At 59.5% G+C, this 21941-nt stretch overlaps 2 protein-coding genes across 4 annotated transcripts in view; one reads left to right on the top strand and one right to left on the bottom strand.

The window, feature by feature from the left end:
• The window catches only part of GSE1 (Gse1 coiled-coil protein), a 99025-nt gene that overhangs the window by 40357 nt on the left and 36727 nt on the right, over nucleotides 1-21941 (bottom strand). The gene's annotated exons all lie outside the window — the stretch shown is intronic.
• LOC309444628 (uncharacterized protein) lies at nucleotides 6479-7915 on the top strand (the record flags this gene model as incomplete). The annotated part of the gene is made up of 3 exons (XM_082062617.1): nucleotides 6479-6494; nucleotides 6597-7116; nucleotides 7269-7915. The coding sequence occupies 3 exons, from the start codon at nucleotides 6479-6481 to the stop codon at nucleotides 7678-7680; spliced, it is 948 nt and encodes a 315-aa protein (XP_081918743.1). The 3' UTR covers nucleotides 7681-7915.

Below are 21941 nucleotides of genomic sequence, written 5' to 3'. Positions count from 1 at the left end.
GTTGTTCGTCAATTATTCAAACAATAATTGCACCCTTATTTAAAGTCTAGTCTTGCGTGCGCGGCACTGCAGGCTTGCCAAGGCCCTACGTTTAGATTTACACCCCCGGCGCGCTCCCGTCGCCAATTAATTAAGCAAACACATTCCTCGGCACGATCTCAGGTGCGCAACCTGCCCCGGCGCCATTCATCCCGGCACGGCACCGATGCCGGAGCCGCATCCCCACCAGGCCGAGGGGTCCCAGCCCCTCAGAGCGGGTTACAAGGCCATAATTAGGGCTCCTTGTTATTAGGACCAGAGCTCTCCCCAGGGATGGGGACAGCTGCTCTCGCCCTGTACTCCAAAAATGATTAAAGATTAAGCAATCCCCTTGTCTACACTTTCCTACAAATTTCCCCTTTGAAAAAAAAAAAAAAAGGAAAAAAGCAAGAAAAAAGGGAGGTGGGGAGGGGGATACTGACACCGGCATCCATTATTAGGGGCCTGCTCGTTCCCACCGGCACCTAACGAGGGGGGAGGCTGGGAGTGACAGTCACCAAGAGGTCAATTCATTCATCTGGCCATGTTATTACAAGTCCAAATTTATTGCCACCGGGCCACATTAGCGCTGGCACCGAGGACGCGAGGTTGCACCCCTACTGAATAAGCAGATAAATGAAAGACATCTGGAGAGCAGAATGAAGGGGCAGATTATTAATGCTGAAATTTAGAAGCCAAGGTCTAAGCCACGAATCCATCAGTGCAACCAGTTATGTCCAATAAATTAGAAGAGATAAGGATTGAAGGATGGTATATTAAAGGCAACATTCATTTCTGAACTGGCACGAGGGCTCGCAGGCATCCTCCCTCCTGGCGTTAACCCTCGCTGGCCAGGGCTGTGCCGGAGCCGGTGGGGCAGTGGTTTTAGTGGACAGAGCACGTGTCCCACCCTACCACCGGCTGCTTCATTCAGGTTTGTCCTTGGTGGCCACAGGTGGGTGTGATGATGGAGTAAGCGTGATGATGGAACATGCAAGATCTGGCATACGTGAAGATAAAGTGTACACAGCGATGGAGCTTGCACAACAGAGTGTGCACAGCAATAGGGCGTGCATGGCAATGAAGCGCATGAGAAGATGGAAAGCATGATGGAGTGCACACAATGATGGAGCACACGCACAGATGGAGCATGCAAGATGACGGAGCATGCACGAAGACAGCATCAATGGCGATGGAGCTTACACAATGGGAGTGCATGACGAAGCGTGCAAGATGCTGGAGCACGCAGGATGCAGCATACATGCAGACAGAGCGTGCATGATGATGGAGCTTGCACGACAGTGTGCACAGCTATGGAGTGTGCACAATGATGAAGATGCAGCGTGCACGATGATGGAGCACGCACAATGATGGAGCGTGCAAGACAATGGAGCACACGCAAAGACAGAGCATGCACAATGATAGAGCTTGTACACTGGAGTGTGCATGATGACAGAGTGTGCACACATGTGCGAGAGGCTGGCATGGAGAACAGGACACACCAGGGCCACTGCCCGGGAAGGGCAGTGGGTCCCCAGTGCTTCCCGCAGCCCACCCTGTCCCCAGTCAAGGGGCTAATGGGTCTGTGCAACTCTTTGCTGCAGCATCGGTGACCTTCAGCCCAGCCTCTCCACTCCCTGTCCCTGAACTGCGGTTCAGCTGGTCATGTGGGGACTCGTTACCAAGGGGGACGGGTAAGGACCGAGGGGACAGAGCCTCTCCAGGCACCCCAGTGCCTGCCTCGGTTTCCCTTATGAGAACGGCATGGGCTGACTCCCTGGGGATGGCTCAGTCCCCATCCTGCTGGCCCAGAGGGTGACACCGCAGCCTGGCACCCCCTGGCATCCCCAGCCACATTGGGCACACACCCCAGGGAGGTGAGGGGACATGGCAAGCCGGGGTGACCCGGCCTGCTCTGTGGCATGGCAGTGGCAGAGCCCTGGGGGCCAAGCACCTCCGTGGCATGACGTCTGGTACGGAAAAAAAAATCAAGATTTTTGCTCCCAAGCAAACAGCTTGGAAGGGTGACTGCTCAGCAGCAGGGACATGTGCGCAGGGCCCCCCACAACGGGCATTTGGGATGAGAGGTGTGGGCTAAAATGGGGAGACAATGGTAAAACAGGGGGGGGTCCCTGATGTTAGCCCCTCTCGGCACAGCAGAAAAAGGGTGTAGGACACAAGGCACGCAGGGCCCCCCCAAACGCGGATCTGGCTCCCACAACATCAGCCAAGCACCCTGCCCAGCCTCGAGCCCTCCCAGCACCCATGCAGCTCCAGCCTTCCCAGTGCTCCCAGTTCAGCAGTCCCAGTACATCCCGCAGTGCTGCTCCCGGGGGGTTCAGCATCTCTCGCCCTCCCCATGCCGGCTCCCGAGCAAATTTTGAACAGCCTCATCTGGCATCTGAGGGATTTGGGATTTGTTTAAGCTCTTTTCACCCGCTGAACTTTAATCAGCGCGTTTGCCCGACCTCCACCCCGGTGTAACCACATCCGTGCCGGCGGTGATGCCGGAGGGTCCCAGCTCGGGGCGATTCCCAGAACCAAAGCCCAGGGTTGTCCCCAGCCCCTGGACAGGATTAACTATCAAATAACTTTGCATTTAAACCCTTTTTAACAGGGCTGGAGGTCGGGAGGGAAAGGGCAGAGGTTAAGCCTGGCTGTGGCCGGGCACTGACCCTGAGGAGGGGGATGAGGAGGGGGGCGCCAGGGAGGGAACGGGGCGGCACGCGGGGCCGGGCGGTGCGGGACCCTCACCCTGGCTGTGCCACCCACCCTTTGTGTGGAGCTGGTGGAGGGGGCGGCCGGTGGGGAGGGGGTGACATCCTCGCAGCCCCAAATCACTTACTGAGGCTCTGCAGCAAAGACGACCAGCTCCTCATCTCCAGCATGGCGGGGGTCCCGCAGCCCCCTCCCCGTCCCAGCGCTCAGGCCACCCGTGGGACTCGGGCGCACGATCCGGTGTCAGGATGCACGGCACCGGTGCTGAGCCGCCGGCGGGAGCCAGCGACCATTTTATTCCCTTTTAACTCTGCTCGTGCGGCTTCGGCGCGTTCGTCCTCCCCTCCCTCCCCGTCGCCCAGGGCTGGTCCTGAGTTCGGGGGAGCTTTTGCTTTTTCCCTCCCTTCCCTCCTCCTCCTCCTTCCTCCTTGCACTTGATAGCAGCCTTGTCAAGCCTGCTGAGTTGCTGCTGACCCCTGCCCTGGCGCTGCTAATTAAGGCTGCACAGTGACAGTTCAAGTGCCTCCGCCGCCAGTTTGCAGCACCACCGCTTCTAATTGGAGACGCTTTTTATTTCTCAATAGCCGCCGTGATGGGGTTTTGGGCAAGGGGGGGTGGGTCCGAGGGGTTTGCACCCATCCTGGGTGGTGTTGGTGCAAAGTGGGGGTGCAGCACCCTGCCCACCCCCCGCTGGCACCCCAGACATTAAGCACTGATGTGTGGGCAGAAATTATTGCAAAGGTGATGCAGAACGGGATAAAAAGGCCCTGAAGTCAGGAAGAAATCAGGAAGGGGAGCGATTCCCCCAGGGAGGGTGGGGGGCACCTCATGCCAGCACCTCCCAATGTGCCATTTTTGGATGGGGAGGAGACCCTGCAAAAATCGTGATGCTTGTCCGCACCTACGGCTGAGCCGGGGTTGCAGGAGCACTCCAGGACCCCCCCGCTGTGTGTGTCCCCCCCGGGCTGTGCCAGCAGTGTGATGGATCTATTGTGTCGTGACAGACGAGCAGTTTTATCACAGCAGGGCAGCCAGCGCCAGCCGTCGCCCTGACCCCGCCGGCGGGCTGAGGAGAAACAGAAGAGGGTTTGTATCATCCCGGCGGGTCAGGGGGCAGGGGGGAGGCAGCTGGTCCCCCCCGCCCTGCCAAATTCCTGGGATGCTGCACGCCCGGGCAGGCAGCTGCCTGCCGCCCCTGCCCCACAGGTGGGGGGTGGCAGGGGGTGGGGACAGTCCCCCCCAGCACCCTGAGTGTCCCCTTGTCACCTCCTGCCATGTGGAATGGTGTCCCCAACCTGCCCCATCCCACATCACCCCCGAAATGACGTCCCCAACCTGTCCTGTCCCACAGCACCCCTGAAACAATGTCCCCAGCCTGCTCCATCCTGTAGCACCCCTGAACCGATGTTACCAATCTGCCCTGTCCCAAAGCACCCCCGTAATGATGTCCTCAACCTGTCCCGTCCCATAGCACCCCAAAATGATGTCCTCAACCTGTCCCATCCCACAGCACCCCGAAATGATGTCCCCAACCTGTCCTGTCCCACAGCACCCCGAAATGATGTCCCCAACCTGTCCTGTCCTGCAGCACCTTTGAACCCCGTCCCCAACCTGCCCTGTCCCACAGCACTCCCTGTGCCAGGCACAATCTGTCACCGCAAGGGGACACAAACAGGGACAGGACACTCACAACCACCCCAACCCTCACTTGCAAGAGCCACCCACTGACCCACCCCCATGTCTCCCCACCCAAACCAGTGAGCAGGGGGGGTCACCATCCTTCCTATGCCACCCCAAAACCCGGTGTCACCTCTGTGCCGGGGCTCTGGCAGGACAGGCTGGGGTGGGACAGCGAGTTCAGCCGTGACTCACACAGGAATGTACTGGAAAACATGTCCCCAAGGCTGCAGTGATGTCCCAGCGAGGCAGGGATGCTCACCCCAGCTCCACACCCAGCCAGAAACCACCTCGGCAGCTCCTCCTGCTACCTGGCAGCAGCATTTTGGGCAGCACCGGGTGACACTGTCCAACCCAATGTTGTCCTCAAAACACACATCTCTCTGGGACTGATCCCATCGGGCTGACGTCCTTGGTACCGGGCACAGCCAAGCTGCAGGAGCATGACGGTACAACCACGGGGGTCAGAGCCCGTCTGTGCTCCCTCACCCTGGCACTGGGGGGCCTGGCTGGAGCAAAGGCCCCCAGTCACCTCACCAAACCCCCCTGTCCCTTCCTCCCCTCCCAGCAGCCTTTGTGCCGCCTTCGAGCCGGCACCTCCAGGCTGGATGCATTAAGGCAACACAAAGCAGAGCCGAGAGGCGTTTCGGCTGCAATTTTCTCTGCTCCATTATTGACAAACAAGCTGCTTGGCGCAGGTGACAGCGAGGCCAGCACGGCAGCTGGGGCACCGCCGTGCGCGCCGGCACCGTGCCGTGCCAGCTGGCCTGTTCCGCTCGGCCCCTCCCGCCCCCCCCGGCACGGTGCCGGCGGCAATGCCCTCCCCAAATCGCTTCGGCTTCGAGCCCGCTCTGGGTCGCATGGATCCAGAGATGTCACCCCTAAAAAATAGGGGGGAAAGGCTCTGGGATGCAGCTGCGGTGCCCGGCCATGTGCCGGCTTCACCACCGGGCAGCCCTTTTCCCCCAGCCGGGGCGGTTGGGCACAACGTGCAGCGAGTCTGTCGTTAGCGCCGTGCCAAACCCAAAGTGGCTGCTTCGAAACGGCAATCCAATAAAAGTGCTACTTGTCTATTTATCATCCTCAGGGCTTTTTATCACAGTGCAGATGGCTGCTACCTTCGCAAGGCACAGCAGTGTGCTGGCACGCACCCGCCGCACAGAAGCTCGAGTGCCGCAGAGTCTGCGCTTACACCTGCGAGGAGCCGACGGGGCCGCCCGCTCCGGCTCTGCCGGCCGGTGAGCCGGGCAACGCCGCCTGCCAGCGCCGCGACACCCCTGTGCAAGCCAAGTCCCAGCCTGGGCAGCGTTTGCACCAGGCATGTGCACCAGCCATTGGCATGGGGGATTTGCACCAGGCATTTGCACAGGGTGTTTGCACCAGGAATCCGCATGGGGTATTTACACAGGGTTTTTGTACTGGTTGTCCCCACCAAGCATTTGCACCGGGAGTTTGCATCAAGCATTTGCACAGGATATTTGCACCACGCATCTTCACCACACATTGGCACAGGGTATTTGCACCAGGCATCTGCACTGGGCACCTGCACAGGGCATTTGCATTGGGTGTTTGCACCAGCCACCTGCACAGGGTGTCCACACCGTGCATCCGTACCGTCTGTTTGCACAAGGCGTTATTTGCACCGGGCATCTGCAGCCTGTTATTACCTGGCCGCGCGGTTTGTGGGCAGCAGCCGCGCAGCGGGCACAGGGCGGTGGGTGGGAGTCGCCGGAGCAGGTGATTAAAGCCGTATTAAATGTCTGTCTGCACGCGGGAGAAAACACACCTAATTATCCAGCCGGAGTCGGACGAGAGGGAGGAGCAGCCCCGATTGCAATCACGTAATGAAGTGTAACGCGGGGCCAGGCCTGGCGCAGGCAGTAATTAAGAGATGGCAAAGCCAGGATTGCAACGGCCATGGGCAGGGGCGGGCAGGGCAAACCCAAACACAGGTCAGAGACCCCCGGCTCCACTGGGAGCCCCCTGGCAAGCCTCCAAAGTGGGATGGTCGCATCCCCGTGCCGGGCTGCACCGCGGCCCCAAGCCCCGCCGCAATGCTGGCATGATGCCGGCATGCTCCGGTAAAGCCCGGGGGTGACCCGGGTGCGATGCCGGCACATCCTGCCCTGCCCGCAGGCGCCGGGGAGGCACCGTTGCATGGGCGTCAAAAGAGTCCGCTTGAGCGGTGGGGACGCGGAGGGCAGGCGCCGCTGGAAAAGGCGTCTGCAGGGCGGCGGGGGCAGCCGGCCCCACCTTTTGCACCCAAGCCAAAACCACCAACCCACGCCGCCGCTCCCTGAGCGGGTCCGGCGGGTCGGGAGAGCCCCAGGGAGCTGCCGAGCGCCGCCGCGTCCCGCCTGCACCCCACCACCCGGCGTCCACAGCACCGCTGCAGGGACCCCACGCCCGCGCCCGCCCCCCCGTCCGGCCGCCCCAGCCGGTTGGGAAGTGGCTGGGCTTGCCCGGGAACGCCGCTTGCATCAGCCCCGGCCCAGCTGGCACCGCTCGCAGGCAGGTACGTGCCGTGCTGGCAGGCACGAGGCAGCACGCCAGGGTCGGACCTGGGAGAGACACAGCGGGGACAAGGGCATCCCTGGCACCACAGCACAGGGACCTCCAGGGATGGTGGTACAGGCGACCCCACACAAGCAGCCACCAGGACCCATCCTCGCTCCCCAGCATTTCAACCCCAGCATGCCGCAGGTGCCAGCACCCACAACCCCATCCCTGACGCGGTGACGGTCCCCAGCTCCCCACTACAAAGTGCAGCACGGTGAGGGGGGACAGAAGGATGTCCCCTCCATCTCCTCTCCCTGTCTTTTTCTCAATTTTTTTTTTTTTTCCTTTTATCAAAGCTCTCCAGAACAAAGTACACACTCTACCTCTTCAAACCCACCACCATCTGTCCGTCCGTCTGAGCGTCGCCGCCAGAGCCGCAGCCCCGCCACTCGGAGCGGCCGCCTCCGAGCAGATGGTGCCAGGGGAAGAAGGGACAAGCCGCTGCCACGCAGGGCCTCGCCGGCGGCGGGTCACGGTGGCTCCGGTGGCCCTGACCCCACCATCCTCCCCGGCACGGTAATTACCCACCGCACCGAGCAAACAGCCTGCGCCGGGTCATTGTGCCGGACACCAACAAAGGGCGGGCGGCGGCGGGACCCCCTGACCCCTCCTGACCCCTGCCAGCCCCTGCCCTCTGCCGGCCCCTTGGCCAAAAGAGCAATAAATCAAAGGGTTGGGGACAGGCTGTGGACAGGGGTGGGGATGTAGACTCCCTGCACACCAGCAATGAACCCTGTCTCCTCTGCAGCCCCTCCAGAGTACCAAAACATGGGGGGTGTCCCCCTCCTCAGCTGAGGGGACCTATCCCCGCTGCCTTTGGGGACAGGCGCACAGCCCATGCGTGCTCCCAGGGAGGGTCAGGATGCGCATCGCCCCCCCCATACCCTCCGGTCACAGCCTATTAATGGGGAATTTCATGGGTGGGGTACAGGAGTGTGCTGGGGCCATCTGCTCGCGGGACCCGGGGATGTCGAGCTGCCCTGACCTCAGCGTGACAAACAGGAGCAGATGTCACACCCTCCCTCCCCGCTGGGGACATGGGTGTGTCACCTCCCACCCCCCGCCCCAGGCTCAGAGTCCCCAGCACCTTGGGGTGGATCCTCGCACTGGGGAACAGAACTCAGCCAAGGCGCAAAGACCTGGGCACCTCAGTGCAGGAGTGACACCTCACAAGACGCAGTTCCTTTGGGAATTCAGGGATGGGGCAGCATCACAGAGGATCCCCGGTCCCTCCTGGCACCCCAGGCACCGCAGCCGGTCGAGCTGGCTGTCACCATGTGTGTCACTGTCCCTGGGTGCCTGTTGGTGTTCCTGACAGGGACACTCCCGGGCTTTTTGGGAAAGAAGGTGCGGGCACAGGTCCCGGCCGGATCCAGCCCAGTTTCCTGAGAATGGCTCACACCGGTGTCTTTTGGACTGATTAAAATTCATTCTGCATGATTTAGGACCTAATCTCGGTGAAACTCCACAGTGCTTTATTAATAGCGCATTAGCGGATAATTCATGCATTCGGATGAAAAATCAGTCTGTGTTATTCTCAGGGAGGGGGGAACACGGTGTGGGGGGGACACACGGCTGCAGGGAGGGGGGCACCCGGCTCACCCAGCCTCCTGCATCCCGGCGAGGCAGCAGCCCCTTCTGACAACTGCCACCACTCATTAATCTTGACGAGTTTTCTGCTGAATATTCTTCCACGGGCTTTCAAACCGTTCACTAATTGCAATTAATCACTTACCGAAACAGATGTCAGGAACAATGGAATTGGGAAGTCTGGAGGCTTGATAAAGCTGTCAGAGGAGCGCGCTCGTGTGGCGGCGGGTGCCAAAAGGCGCCGGTGACACCTTCCCCCAGCCATGTGCTGGGGGGACCCAGTGACCCCCACTGCCCGTGCGGCATCTGTCCTCCCCGGGAAGGAAAAACGCGCGGTGACGAGGTACGGGCGGCTCTGCATCCCTGGCAGATGATGGGATGGGGATGTGGGTACCGGTTTTTGGTGATGGGAGCAGCTGCTGTGCTGCATGCACACCTCTGGGGGACATGGCAGACCCCAGCCGGTGCGGTGTCACCCCACACCCTGCACTGGGGTGGCTTGGTCTCTCCTCTCCTCTCTGTCAGGAATGCCACAAGGAGCCCCGCCGGGGTGTCGCATCCACGGTGCCTCGCGCAGGCGACAGCACGTTCCCTGTCCCCGCCAGACGCCACTTTAGCACCAGCGTGGATCCAAGAGCCTTCCACACGGTTTACACATCACCTGCGAGAAGTGCCGAGCTGACAGCTCAAGAACTCGCAGGGACACTGATGGGGCCGAGGCTCCCAGGTGCCGTCACCTCCTGTCCTTGGAGACTCCAAAGGTCACCCCAGAGGTGACCCCAGCAAGGGGCAGCCCCTGGGCTCTGCTCCCCAGGGAAGGAGCCTGCAGCTTCACCGGCTGGGGCTCTGCACACCCCCACATCTCAGCTGTCCCCCAGGCTTGGGGACATTCTTTGGGAACAAGGCTGGGGACAGGCTGGGAGCTGGAGGGCTTTCCCAGTCCCCCACAAGGCAGAGGATGCCGCACAGCCCAAAGCCACGGAGCACAATTAGCCCTGAGTCCCCCACTGCAATGGGGACACCACCACAGGGACACCACGGTGCTGACACCACCACGGGGACACACACACCTCCCCCGCAGAGCCCAGGGGGGACCAGAGCGCCCCTGTGGGGCTGGCATGGTGCGAGCTAAGCCCGGGACTTGTGACCGGCGCGGCCTCGACACATGTTCCAATAAATATTCCGCACAGACACCGTTCCATATGTATGATCCGGCAGGGTGATGATTTTTCTACTGATCACTGGAAGTGACAGCTGTGCAGAGAGCAGGAGAAACAAAGGCACCGACTGCTCTCCCCGTTACACTCCGCTAGCGACATGATGGTGTGACACGGAGTGGCAGCATCTGGTGGCACGGGGACCAGCAACCGGGATGGAACGCCTGTTAGCGGCAGGCACAAAGGGGTGGCAATGGGGATGGGGTGGTGATGGGGTGACAATGGGGACGGGGTGATGATGAGAACAGGGTGGAAATAAGGATGGGGTGGCAATGGGGACAAGGGGCAATGGGGTGACAGTGGGGATGGGGTAGCAATGGGGATGGGGTGGCGATGGGGATAGGGTAGTAATGGGGAAAGTGGTGGCAATGGGGACAAGGTGGCAACAGGGACAAGGTGGAAATAAGGATGGGGTGGCAACGAGGACATGGGGGCAATGGGGTGACAATGAGGACAAGGTGGCAACAGGGATGGTATGGCAATGGTGACTGGATGGAAATAGGGACAGAGTAGCAATAGGGTGGCAATGGGGACGAGGTGGCAATGGGGATTGGGTGGAAATAAGAGCAGGGTGGCACTGAGGACAGGATGATAGTGGGGACTGGATAGGGATGGGGGAGCAATAGGGACTGGGGGGCAATGGGGTCTCAGTGGAGACACGTGGCAATAGGTTTGGGGTAGCAATAAGGACAGGGTGGCAATGGGGACAGGGTGGCCATGGGGACGGCTCCCATCAGCCCTCTCGTGTGGCACAGAAGCACCCAGCCCCCAAACAGCCACGGGACGGGTCACCGGGGAGCGCCCGGCTGTCCCCGCACACCCAGCCCAGGCACGGTCAATATTTGCATTTGATTCCCAAGCGTTTCCTCCCCCCAGATAACAGCAGGGCCACGGCACGTACGGGAGGGAGAAGCGCTGGGTTCAGTTAATTATTAGCGAACATGCAAATTCCCCCTCCGTGAGATAACAATAAACACCACGATTTCGGCGAGATAAACAGGGCTTTAAATTTCCAGCAGCCTTTACTGGTGTAAAAATAAGCGCCCCTTATTTATTTAGCTCCTTTGAGAAACCACATCAGTCCCCAAACACAGTCTTTTACTGTCAAGCTACAGTAGAAGCCTTTATAGGCAGCGAAGATCCTGACAGCTACCCCTAGCACAACCATCTTTTATTCATGCTCATAATATAAACTGTATTGCCTCGGAAACAAAAGGATTTAACTCGCTGCTGGCCGGGTGGCAGTGGCCGAGTGGAGGTGTCCGATGGGGACACGTGGCTGGGATGGCTTTGCTCCGCGTAGGGACATCCCACAGGGTCACCAGCTCCCCCAAGGGACAGCCCCCTGCTGCATCGGCACGTCCAGGGTGAATATAAACCCAAATAAAAATCCCCCACCCAATCTCAAGCCATTAGGAAAAGCCTCCTTGTTCCGGGGCTCTGAATCCCGCCCTGCCTGCGCAGAAGCAGAGGTTCCAAGAGTGGTTCGTATTTAATAATGCAATTTATATTCCACTCTCAACATAAACTATTGTAAAGGCACACTAATGTAAAAATACATCTGGCTTGTCAATAGTTTATCTTCTGGATCTGCATCTAAATCCCTGGGCATTCTTGACTTATGGCTGCACCAGTGTCTAATGAATAAAAAGGTGCAAATTATAGGCCTTGCTTTAATGCTCATCATAAAATTAGATGATAGTTGCAAAAGCTGCATTCTCCTGCCCACAGTGCAGCAATGGTAAGCTATAAATAAAGTGTATTTAATGTATCCCAGCGCTGCGCGGAGCCAGGAAACAGTATGTTACTGCACAGCCTTCAATGGATCCGCCACAAGTTCAATGAAGTGATAACTGATCCATCATGTGAATTTATGTTAACTGTCTGCTCGCAAAGTCACGGCCCCAGCACTGTAAATAGCCGACAATCCTTCCAGCCCGCTCTGCCTGCCAATAAACCTGTCACCGCCAGCCCGGGAGCAGCCACCTTAGGACACCGCAGACAAACCATCAAGCTCTTGGGTTTCCTCTCGTTTTTTTTCCAGCCACCTCGTCCGTTTGTCTGGGCAGCACATCACCGTGGTACCCGCAGCCGAACACCCGCCTCCCCAGGGCTTTCCACCCCTCTGATTTAATTCCTGCGCCACATGAAGCTTTTCCACCTCCCCGGAGCTGTCACATCAGGGACGAGAGGAGCCCAGATGGAATTCAAGGAAGGGACATGGGTGGGATGGCTCCTGCTCGGGTGATGGGCAAACACTGGAAGCAGAGCCAAGGTACATGCACGGGGGGGTAGAAAGGCCAAGTGCCTGGAAATCATCCTCTTCCAACAGAGATGTGTCCCAGGGTGGCAGCAGGAAGATGTCCACAGCAAGGAGAGGTCCATAGGAAGGAGAGATCCCTAAGGAAGGAGAGGTCCCTAAGAAGATGTTGTCACTGGGAAGGAGATGTCCCCGGGAAGATGTTACTGGGAAGGAGACATCCCTGGGAAGATATGGTCCCTGGAAAGGAGAAGGTCCCTGGGAAGATGTCCCCAGAAAGCAAATTGTCTCTGGGAAGGAGATGTCACTGGGAAGATGATGTCCCCAGGAGGGATACATCCTGGGAAGGAGATGTTTCTAGGAGGGAGATATCCCAGGAAGGAGACATCCCTGCGAAGATGTGGTCCCCAAGAACATGTCCCCAGGAAGCAGATGTCCCTGGGATGATGCTGTCCCTAGGAAGGAGATGTTCCTGGGAAGATGTTGTCACAAGGAAGGAGATGTCCCCTGGAGGCAGATATCCCAGGAAGGAGAAGTCCCTGGGATGATGTGGTCCCCAGGAAGATGTGCCCAGGAAGCAGATGTCTCTAGAAAGTAGATGTCCCTGGGATGATGTCATCACTGGGAAGATGTTGTCCCCAGGAAGATGTCATCCCTGGAAAGAAGACATCCCTGAGAAGTTTTCATCCCCAGGAAGGTGTCCCTGGGAAGAAGATGTCCCCAGGCTGGATACATCCCTGAGAAGGAGATGTCTCCACTAAAGCAGTCCCAAGCCAGTGAGACCCTCATTCCTCCACATCCATCTTGTAGCTGGGGACACGTGCACATCACCACACAGCCCATGCATGCGGGACAGGCCCCAGATGAGGGAGCTGGCAGCAGTGACAGCCGAGGGGACACAGTCACAGCCCAGGATGGCGCGGGGGACACCAAGCCCACGAGAACCAGCGTTTGCCATCACCCAGCTCTCATTAACGTGGTGCTGAGCAGCCCTTAATAATAGCAACAGTAAATTCTCCTAACCAATTCGGGTCCATTTCTATAAATAATGTAGAATCTTTTTATTTACTGACAGGTTGTAAAAGTATCAGTGAGAATAATGTGAAATCAGGCACTGCTGAATAATTCATAGCAGCAGCTCCGCTCTCCCCGTCCCCGCACTCCCCTGGCCCCGGCGTTTACACGACAGCACCTTGCGCCCGGCTTTATCTCATAAAAACCAGGACTAACGACCTGGCACTAATTCTTTATCAACGAGGACTTTTACGGCGAGAGGAGGAGGGAGGAAATAGAAGGAAATAAAAATAACCCTGGGTGCACCCTATAAAAAATGCATAGGCCCATGTACTCGCCTCCGTGTGGAGCCGGTGATCCCCGCTCAGCACCTCACAGTGGCAATTCCCAGCCCCCAGAGCTTCATCAAAAATTAGCATCAATTAGCAGAGCCCACAGCTCCGCACCAGCATCCCAAGGCAGCGAGTGCAGGAAGGGTGGCACGACACTGCTGGGACATGGGGACATTGGCAGGACCCATGGGGACACCGGCAGGATCTATGGGAACAATGGTAGGACCCATGGGGACACTGGCAAGATCCACAGGGACACAGGAAAGACCCACGGGGACAGTGGCATGACCCATAGGGACACTGAAAAGACCCAAAGAGACACTGGTAGGACCCATGGGGACACCAGCAGGACCCATGGGGACACTGGCAAGACCCACAGGGACACTGGCAGGACCCATGGGAACACTGGAAAGACCCACATGAACACTGGGAAGACCCATGTCGACACTGGGACGACTCATGGGGACATCAGCAGTACCCACAGGAACACTGGCAGGACCCAGGGGGACACCAGAAAGACCCACAGGGACACCATTAGGACCCATAAGGACACTGTCAGAACTCATGGGAACACAGGCAGGACCCACGGGGACACTAGCAGGATGCTCGCTGTCCCCATGCCACCCCCAGGGATGATGGCCCAGGGCAGCAGACCCTTCCTCCCACAGGTTAAATTTGAGGAAAAAAAACAGATCCATGGGGCTGCTAATCCCTGTAACAACCTGATCCGGTGTCCCTCATCCCTTCTGCCACCGCTGAGGGTGACAGGGACTGCAGGGACCCCCCCTGCAGCTCCCCCCCATCCCCTCCCCAGAACAATACCTATCCGCCGCTGTTTTGATGTGCAGCACAAAGCCGGGAGAGCTTTCCATGTAACATGATAAAAGCAAGTCCCCAGCCAGCACAATTATTTGATAATTCTCCCTTAACACCCATCAAATTAAAGCAATGTCCAAGGGCTGCCTGAAGTGGCACTGATAGGTATTAAACTTTAATGAGATTTAATGGCACTGCCCTACTTTTTAAGCACTCGGGCCTACGTTTATGAACATTTAATTTCCCGGGCCCTGACCTCTTTTTTTTTTTTTCTTTTTCTTTTTTTTTTTTTTATTTTATATATTCCCTTCCCCGGCAGCCCCCCTGCCCGCACAGCTGGTTTCTGTTAGTGCTGGCGAGCGGCCCCGACTTGGGATGCTCGGGATGCTCGGCTGGTCCCAAGCCCATGGAAATCTCCTGGGGTGAGATGTTGATTCTAGCAGGGAGCCGAGATGGAGCGGGGAGCCCAGGGAGGGAAGGAAAGAGGGGAGAGGGGGGGGTTAGATGGATTCACCGGCAGCCAATGCGGCCAAATCTATGGAACAACTTAATTAATTTGCTCCCGGAATGACATGACACCGCGGGTCGGACTGGTTTGAGGGCCCTTGCCCTGCTGCTGGATGGAATTCAGTTTGCAAGCGAGTTTAAGTGTAAAAACAAGCAGCTCCCTTGCTGTAAACCCACGGTGTCTGGGCAAATTTGGGGGGTGAGACACCCACCTCCCCAGGGACTGAACACAGCCCCTGATCCAGTTTGTTGCTGCCCTCTAGTGTGTACAGGACAGGCCAGACCCCACTGTCACTTGTCCCCCTCCCCACACAACCCCACGTGCAGGATGCTGCATCTCAAGTGTGGATAACTGCTGAGGTACTCAGAACCCAAAGAATCGGGGTACCAGGGAGCATCACTCCGACAGTCCAGCCCACCGGCTCCCCAAAACCCCACTAATGGGGCTGCGAGATCGGCACCAGGGTGCAAACCAGAACATCACCTCCTGCCTCGTGAAACAGCTCTGGTGGGATGTGGGATGCCGTGTTCCCCTCCCCACCAGGATGCAGGAAGGGTTGGGGTACCTGGGTCAGCATCAGCATCGTCCAACAAGAGGGGGACGCAACCCGGATGTGCTCCACGGCATATGGGTTAGGGAAACTGAGGCACGCACCAGTGTGGCCTGTTTTTGTGCTGGGATTGCCCCTCTCCCACCTCCTCAAAGCCTCCCCAGCACCCACACCAACTGCAGGGAGAGCAGCCACAGGAATGCAAAGGGAGGGCAATAAAAGGGAGCGTTATCAAGCCCCAGCAGACCCGCCAGCCCAGCCCCGCGCCGAGGCAGGGAGGAGAACAGGAGGGAGGGAAAGGAGAAGAAAGGAAAAAAAAATCCACCCTTAACCCTGAGATCACTTATCATTCAGGCTGCATCACGCATCTTGAAAGTGCAGACACAAAAATGTAATGTCATAACATTCGCAGTTCAATAACCTTTGCTTCACGAGACGGCTTGAACTGTCAGAGGAGCTGGAAGGTAAATATTTCAGCGTGCAGGCACTGAATGCAAAGGCGTGGGGATGGGGGGGGTCGGCCTCAGCTTCCCCAGCTCGCCTCGACACGTCCAAATATCCCCCGCCGTAAATCCCGGTCAGCGCTGGGGAAAGGCCGTGGCACAGATAAAATACGAGCAGATATAAAACCAGACACCTTTATTGTTCGGCAAAGTCTTCCAACAAGTTATGAACCCACAGCTTGACCCTAACCCATCATCTTGTTATACGGTGCAAACAAAGCTGGTGCCGGGAGCCAGTGGGAAGGAGCAAAACCCGTCCTGCCTCCTCCACGGGGGATGTTTGGGTGCAATTTGTCCCCAAACATCCCTGCACCCCACATCTGCCATGCTTTTGCCTGGGGAAAGGCACCAGTTGTCCCTCAGGAGCAGACACAACGTTAATCCCTTCCGATGAGCCAGGTTACAGCCGTGTAAAATCCACTGTAGTTGGGGTTAAGAGGAGCAGGACCCCGGGAAATGCAGCACCTCACCATGGGGTTAATGGGGACGGTGGTGTCACCGTGCTGGGCGGGAGGAAGGAGATTGCACAGCCAGGGCGGGAGCAGCAGAAGCAACGGCTACATGGGGGTGGCAAAGAGGGTGCGGAGGGTATCAAGGCGAGCAGAGATAACCCCCAACGGGGAAAGTCCCCCAACTGCGCTGGAAAGGCGCTGGCAGCAGGGCTGTGTGTCCCTGGGGGATGCGTGGCACCGGGGGTAGTCCCTGTACATCCAAGGGGACTGTGTGGTATAGAATCATGGAATCATTTTGGGTGGGAGAGACCATCAAGATCATCGAGTCCAACCATTACCCCACCCCAGCACTAACCCATGTCCTTGAGAACCTCATCTCCACGTCTGTTCAACCCCTCCAGGGATGGTGACTCCACCACTGCCCTGGGCAGCCTGTTCCAATGCCCGACAGCTCTTTGGGGAAGAAATTGATCCCAAGATCCAACCTCAACCTCCCCTGGCACAACTTGAGGCCGTTTCCTCCGGTCCTGGCGCTTGTTCCTGGGGAGCAGAGCCCGATCCCCCCTGGCTCCAAGCTCCTTTCAGGCAGTTCAGGGATCAGAAGGTCTCCCCTCAGCTCCTGTTCTCCAGGCTGAACCCCCCGGGTCCCTCAGCTGCCCCCATCAGACCTGCTCTGCAGACCCCCGTGCACCCCGGGGCGCTGTGAGGCTTGGCACAGCATGGCAGACAGCAGCACCAAACAGCTCGCACGGCTTGTGCCTGGCACACGTTGCACAGATCCCCCCCAACAAACTCCAAGTGCGTGGCACAGCGTGGCACAGCCGGGGACAACCGGAGACCCCTGCAGCAGCTGGGTTGGCTCTGCCAAGCCCGCCCATGGGGCTCCACACCCCAGATGCTGGGGAGCAGCAGGGCCATGAAGCAAGGATGCTGGGGGGGGGGACACAGCACCCCGACAGTGCAGAACCCCAAGTACAAGCTCTGGCATCACCGCTACACCCCGGCGGGGGGAGCGGGGAGGGCAGCAAAGGAGGCACAGCCGCAGCCAGGAACAGTTAAACGGTCCCCACCCGCACAGGGCGTGTGGCAACAGGCACGGTCGCGCCCTCCCCGAAAAAACACCTGCTAATGCCGCGCTGGCACAGGGCGAGCGCCCGGGGCGGGCAGGAGCAGCGGCGGCGGCGGGGAGCACGCCAGGGCCCGCAGCAAGAAGCGGCATGTCTGCCGCTTGGCAGCACAACAGAGAGCAGGTGACAAGCGCGCCGGCGGTCGCTTTATTACAGGAAGCGAGCGTGCAAGCATCTGACGCCGCTCTGCCCCAAGAACAAAAAAAAAAAAAGAAAAACAACAAATCTTTGCTATTAACCCTCCCGCTGCAGGAGCTGAGCTGGGGGGCCCCAGGATGCTGAAGGTGCAAACCGCACTGCAAAATATGGGGAGATCAGGTCGTGAAGTCCCACCACCCCGATGGCATCACAGCCCGGCATCCCCTGTCGCACAGCGCTGCCAGGGCCCAGCAAAAAATCCCAAGGGAGTAAAAAATCCACATAAACATTTCTCCTCCGCAAACACTCCCCGAGACAACAAAATTAGCCGGCGCTGCCGCCCCTGCACTCACTCCGGCCCGCTCCTCTGACACAGCAATTAGAGGCAGGCATTAATATTTAAATATTGCCAGCTCTGGAGAAGGGAAATCAAATAAAAACTCTGGCGTGCCGGCAGCGTGTCGAGCTCTGGCTCCATCGGCCTCAAACCCCGTGGGGTGCACGTCAGCAGGGGGGTGCAGGATCCACACCGTGGGGGACACCAGGGCATCAATGACAGGGGGAGAGCCCCCTTTCTGGAGCAAATCAGTGTGAGAAACGGTGAGCAAGCAGCAAACAAGTGGCAAGTGAGCAGCAGGGATGCCCCTGCCAGCTCAGCGAGGCTGGGGGGGCTGCAAAGGGACCCCTGCCCCATGTTGGCCATGCTTTAGGGGGATATATGAGGCTCACCGCTCTCTCCCAGCCCTAAATGCACCCACAGCACCCGCCTGCAAGGGCTGCAGAGTACTGGTTTGGGGGGCAGCCAGTCTGGCCCCCCCGACCCGGTCCCGCGGATGCTAAGAGGCGGCGTCGGCACAGCAAAGAGGATTTACTGCTCAACGCAAGGGGCTTTAGCGGCAATAACTTTCCCTCCTCTTGACTTAAATGGATTTTAAACTTCAAAAAGGATAGCGGGGGCAGGCTGCCAAGCGGCCGCCCCTGAAGGGCCAACCCCGTGGGCGCTACGCCGGGTGCTGGAGGGGGAGAAGGGGGACTGCGAGCCGAGCCGGGGCCAACAGCCGGTGCAGATAAGGGCCAGAGGGGGCCATGCCACCCGTCCTTGCAGAAGGCCCCACGATAAGGCGGTTATCGGTGACGGGAGAGCTTCCTCCCGCGCCGCGGTGCAACCACCGGCAGGCAGCAGGGTGCCGGGGTTGGGGCGGGGGGGAGACATGGGGTGGACCCATGGCCGAGTGGCCGGGGCAGCCGAGGCACAAGGCACAGCAAGGGCTAGTTCAAGGGCAATCCCGCTGGCAGCCCGCCTGGGTGGCCATGGCGTGCCAAGCTCCGTCCTGGTTGTCCCTTCCCGGATGGGAGCTGGGACTTGGTGGTGCTGCCCTGCGGACCCCTGGCACCCAGACCCCTCCCAGGGACACCCACCACCTTGCAGATGGGTGATGGACCTAACCCTGATAACCAGGGTTAGGGGCAGTGCCTGGGGGAGAGAAAGGAGCAGGAAAGAGAGGAGATTAAAAAGACCAACCCCTCCTTGAGCTGCCCCCCAATCTGGGTGGTGGCACATCGGGAAGCGATAAACTGTCCTGTGTCCCCCTCACGTCCCCCTGCCAAAGCCACTGTCTCCACTGTAATGCTCCCTGCCCTGCAGCCAGCACACATACACACACCCCCCAACCCTCCCACCCGAAAAAGGCCCCTGGAGTGCACACTCGTGCGTGCACACACAAACGCAGGCACACAAGGGCATGCATGCACACGCTCCTGTGCACACACACGCGCTCGCACGCCCCGGCGTGCACCCAACAAAGCGGAGGGGGAGCGTGCTCCGCGCACGCTGCTTGCACCAGCAGCTGCCCGTGGCACCCTTGGGTTGTGCAACACATGCACATGCGTGTACACAAACACACACACACATCCCCAACCCTGCAGGAGCCGCTGGCCTTGGCCGGGCCAGCACTGCTACGCCGCCACTGCCACTTGCCATTGTCACACCCAACACCTCCCCACCAGGTTACACGGAGACGCTGCCAAGCGCACACCCAGCGCGGCGCACGCTCACCCACAAACCACACGGGCTCACCCCTGCGCTCGCACGGGCCGGTGCGCACGCGCGCAGCGGCCTCGCAGGAAAAGGCTCTGCCTTCCCACTGCCTTTTCCCTCCATTAACTAACTCCTTCTGTGGCTCCTGCTCGTGACCCCATGGGCGTCCCCATGGCACCCTGGCACCCACTGCAGCTCTGTCGGGATGCTCTGGTCCGAGGGGTTCAGTGCTCAGGGAGGAGGAGAGCCAGGCACTCGTCCTGCTGCTACAAGTGCTGGCAGTGGGCACTCACCTGGGGTTTGGGGATGGCAGCCGGGTACTGGCACTGGTTCCACCATGTGAAGCAGTTGCCAGGACGCAGCACAGCATAAAGGTGCGAGCGTGGCTGTGAGCATGGCGCGGTGAACCGCCAGGCCCCAGGGCGAAGGGCAAGGCAGGCAGGGGTGGAAGAGCCAGCATGAAGCAGAGCAATAAACACACGGGCAGACGATGAGTTGGGCAAGACGCCGGGACCGCGGCATCACCCCAATGTGGTGCCCGGGCTCCCCAGGTCAGGCTGCACACGTCCCCCCCAGCCCCAGTGGTCCAGAAAAACGGATAATACAAGAGTTGCCTGCAAGGGCAGAGCGGTGTTATGGGAAATTGAGGCACGGCCCCACAGCAGCTCCCCATGTTCTCAGCTCAGTAGAAATACAGATGGTGAGCCAAGAAGACATGACAAGGTCGGTACTGCCAGATGACCCCCAGCACAGCCCTGCATGCCCCACGGGCCAGGCTCCCCACGTGCAAAGAGACCCAAATGTTTTCTGTGACAACGTGGGACACAGGGACTAAGCACCCCAGCCAACACCAAACCCTGAGCCTGCAGCACCCAGTGGGTCCCATCTGCCCGCAACATCCCCCAGGAGATGCAGCAGCTGGAGCCCCAACTCCAAGACAACCTCTGTCCCCCATGCCATGTGGTCTCCTAACTCCAGGGTGACCTCTGTCCCACACACAATGGGGTCCCTGAACCCCCGAGCAACCTCTGCCCCCAACACAACGGGGTCCCCCAAGCCCAGGGTGACCTCTGGCCACCAAACCATGGGGTCTCTCAACTCCAGGGTGACCTCTGTGGTCCACACAACAGTGTCCCCCAAGGCCAGGGTGACCTCCATTCCTCAAATGACAGAGTCCCCCAGTCCCAAAGCAACCTCTGTCCCCCACACCATATGGTCCCCCAGCTCCAGAGCGACCTCCATCCCCCGTGCCATGCGGTCCCCCAACTCCAAGGCGACCTCTGTCCCCCACACCACGGAGACCCCCAACTCCAGGGTGACCTCCACCTCCCCAACCATGGGGTCTGTCAACCTCAGGGCGATCTTTGTCCCCCATGCCATGAGGTTCCCCAAGTCCAGGGTGACCTCCATCCCCCAGCTTCAGAGTGACCTCAGTTCCCCACACCACAGCAACCCCCAACTCCAGGGCAACCTCTGTCCCCCACACCATGGGGTCTCCCAACCCCTGGGTGATCTTTGTCCTCCACGACACAGAGTTCCGCAAGTCCTGGGTGACCTCTAGCCCAGGGTGATCTCTGTTGCCCCAGCCCCAGGGTGACCTCTGAGCCCCCCAACCCACAGCAGAGGCAAAGGGGCTGAGAGAAGGGAATCTGCCCCATCCCAGCCCTCCAGCGCGGGGGCAGCCCCTGTTCCCCCCCTTTCCGCGGCGCTGGGAGGTGTTCGGGGGTTTTCTTGGCGGGGGGGGGCGGGGGTGCAGCACTCACCCGTCGGCCGCGTTGTCCAGCGGGGGCTGCGCTCCTCCATGGGGAGGGCGGTGAAGGGAGGGGAGCGGAGCGGAGCGGAGCCGAGCTGAGCCTTCCCCCCGCCGCTTCCTGCTTCCCTCGGCGCCCGCCCGCCGCCCCGGGAGCCGCACGGCTGGAGCGTGACTCACCGGGGGCCGGGCCGGGCAGGGCAGCGCCCCGACGGGGGAGGGGGCCGGGCGGATGGCACCTTCCCCACCCTGGGGGAGGGAGGCACCGGAACGGGGGTCTGCTAGGAGGGATGCTGGGGAAGGCGGGGGGACCCCCACTATGGGGGTCGGGTGCAGCGGGGATGGGGGAACCCCCCTATGGGGGTCGTGATGCAGCATCGGGGAAGGTGCCCCCAAGAGTTAGGGTGATGGGGGGGTGACAGCCCTGAGACCAACGTACAGGACAATGCATTTGGGGGGGGGAAAGAGGGTAGGCAAGGGGCACCTATGGGTACGGCGTGGGGGACAGAGGTCACCCTGGGCTTGGGAAACCCTTTGGCATAGGGAACACAGGTCATCCTGGGGTTGAGAGACCCCATGGTGTGGGGGACACAGGTTACCCTGGAGCTGGGGGTTCCCATGGTGGGGGGGACAAAGGCCACCCTGAGGCTAGGGGATGGAGGTCACCCTGGGCT

This window comes from Streptopelia decaocto (genome assembly GCF_964273445.1).
Source record: "Streptopelia decaocto genome assembly, chromosome: 11".
NCBI lineage: Eukaryota > Metazoa > Chordata > Aves > Columbiformes > Columbidae > Streptopelia > Streptopelia decaocto.
The sequence above is the reverse complement of the archived record's forward strand: the minus strand, read 5'-3'. Positions and strand labels throughout refer to the sequence as shown.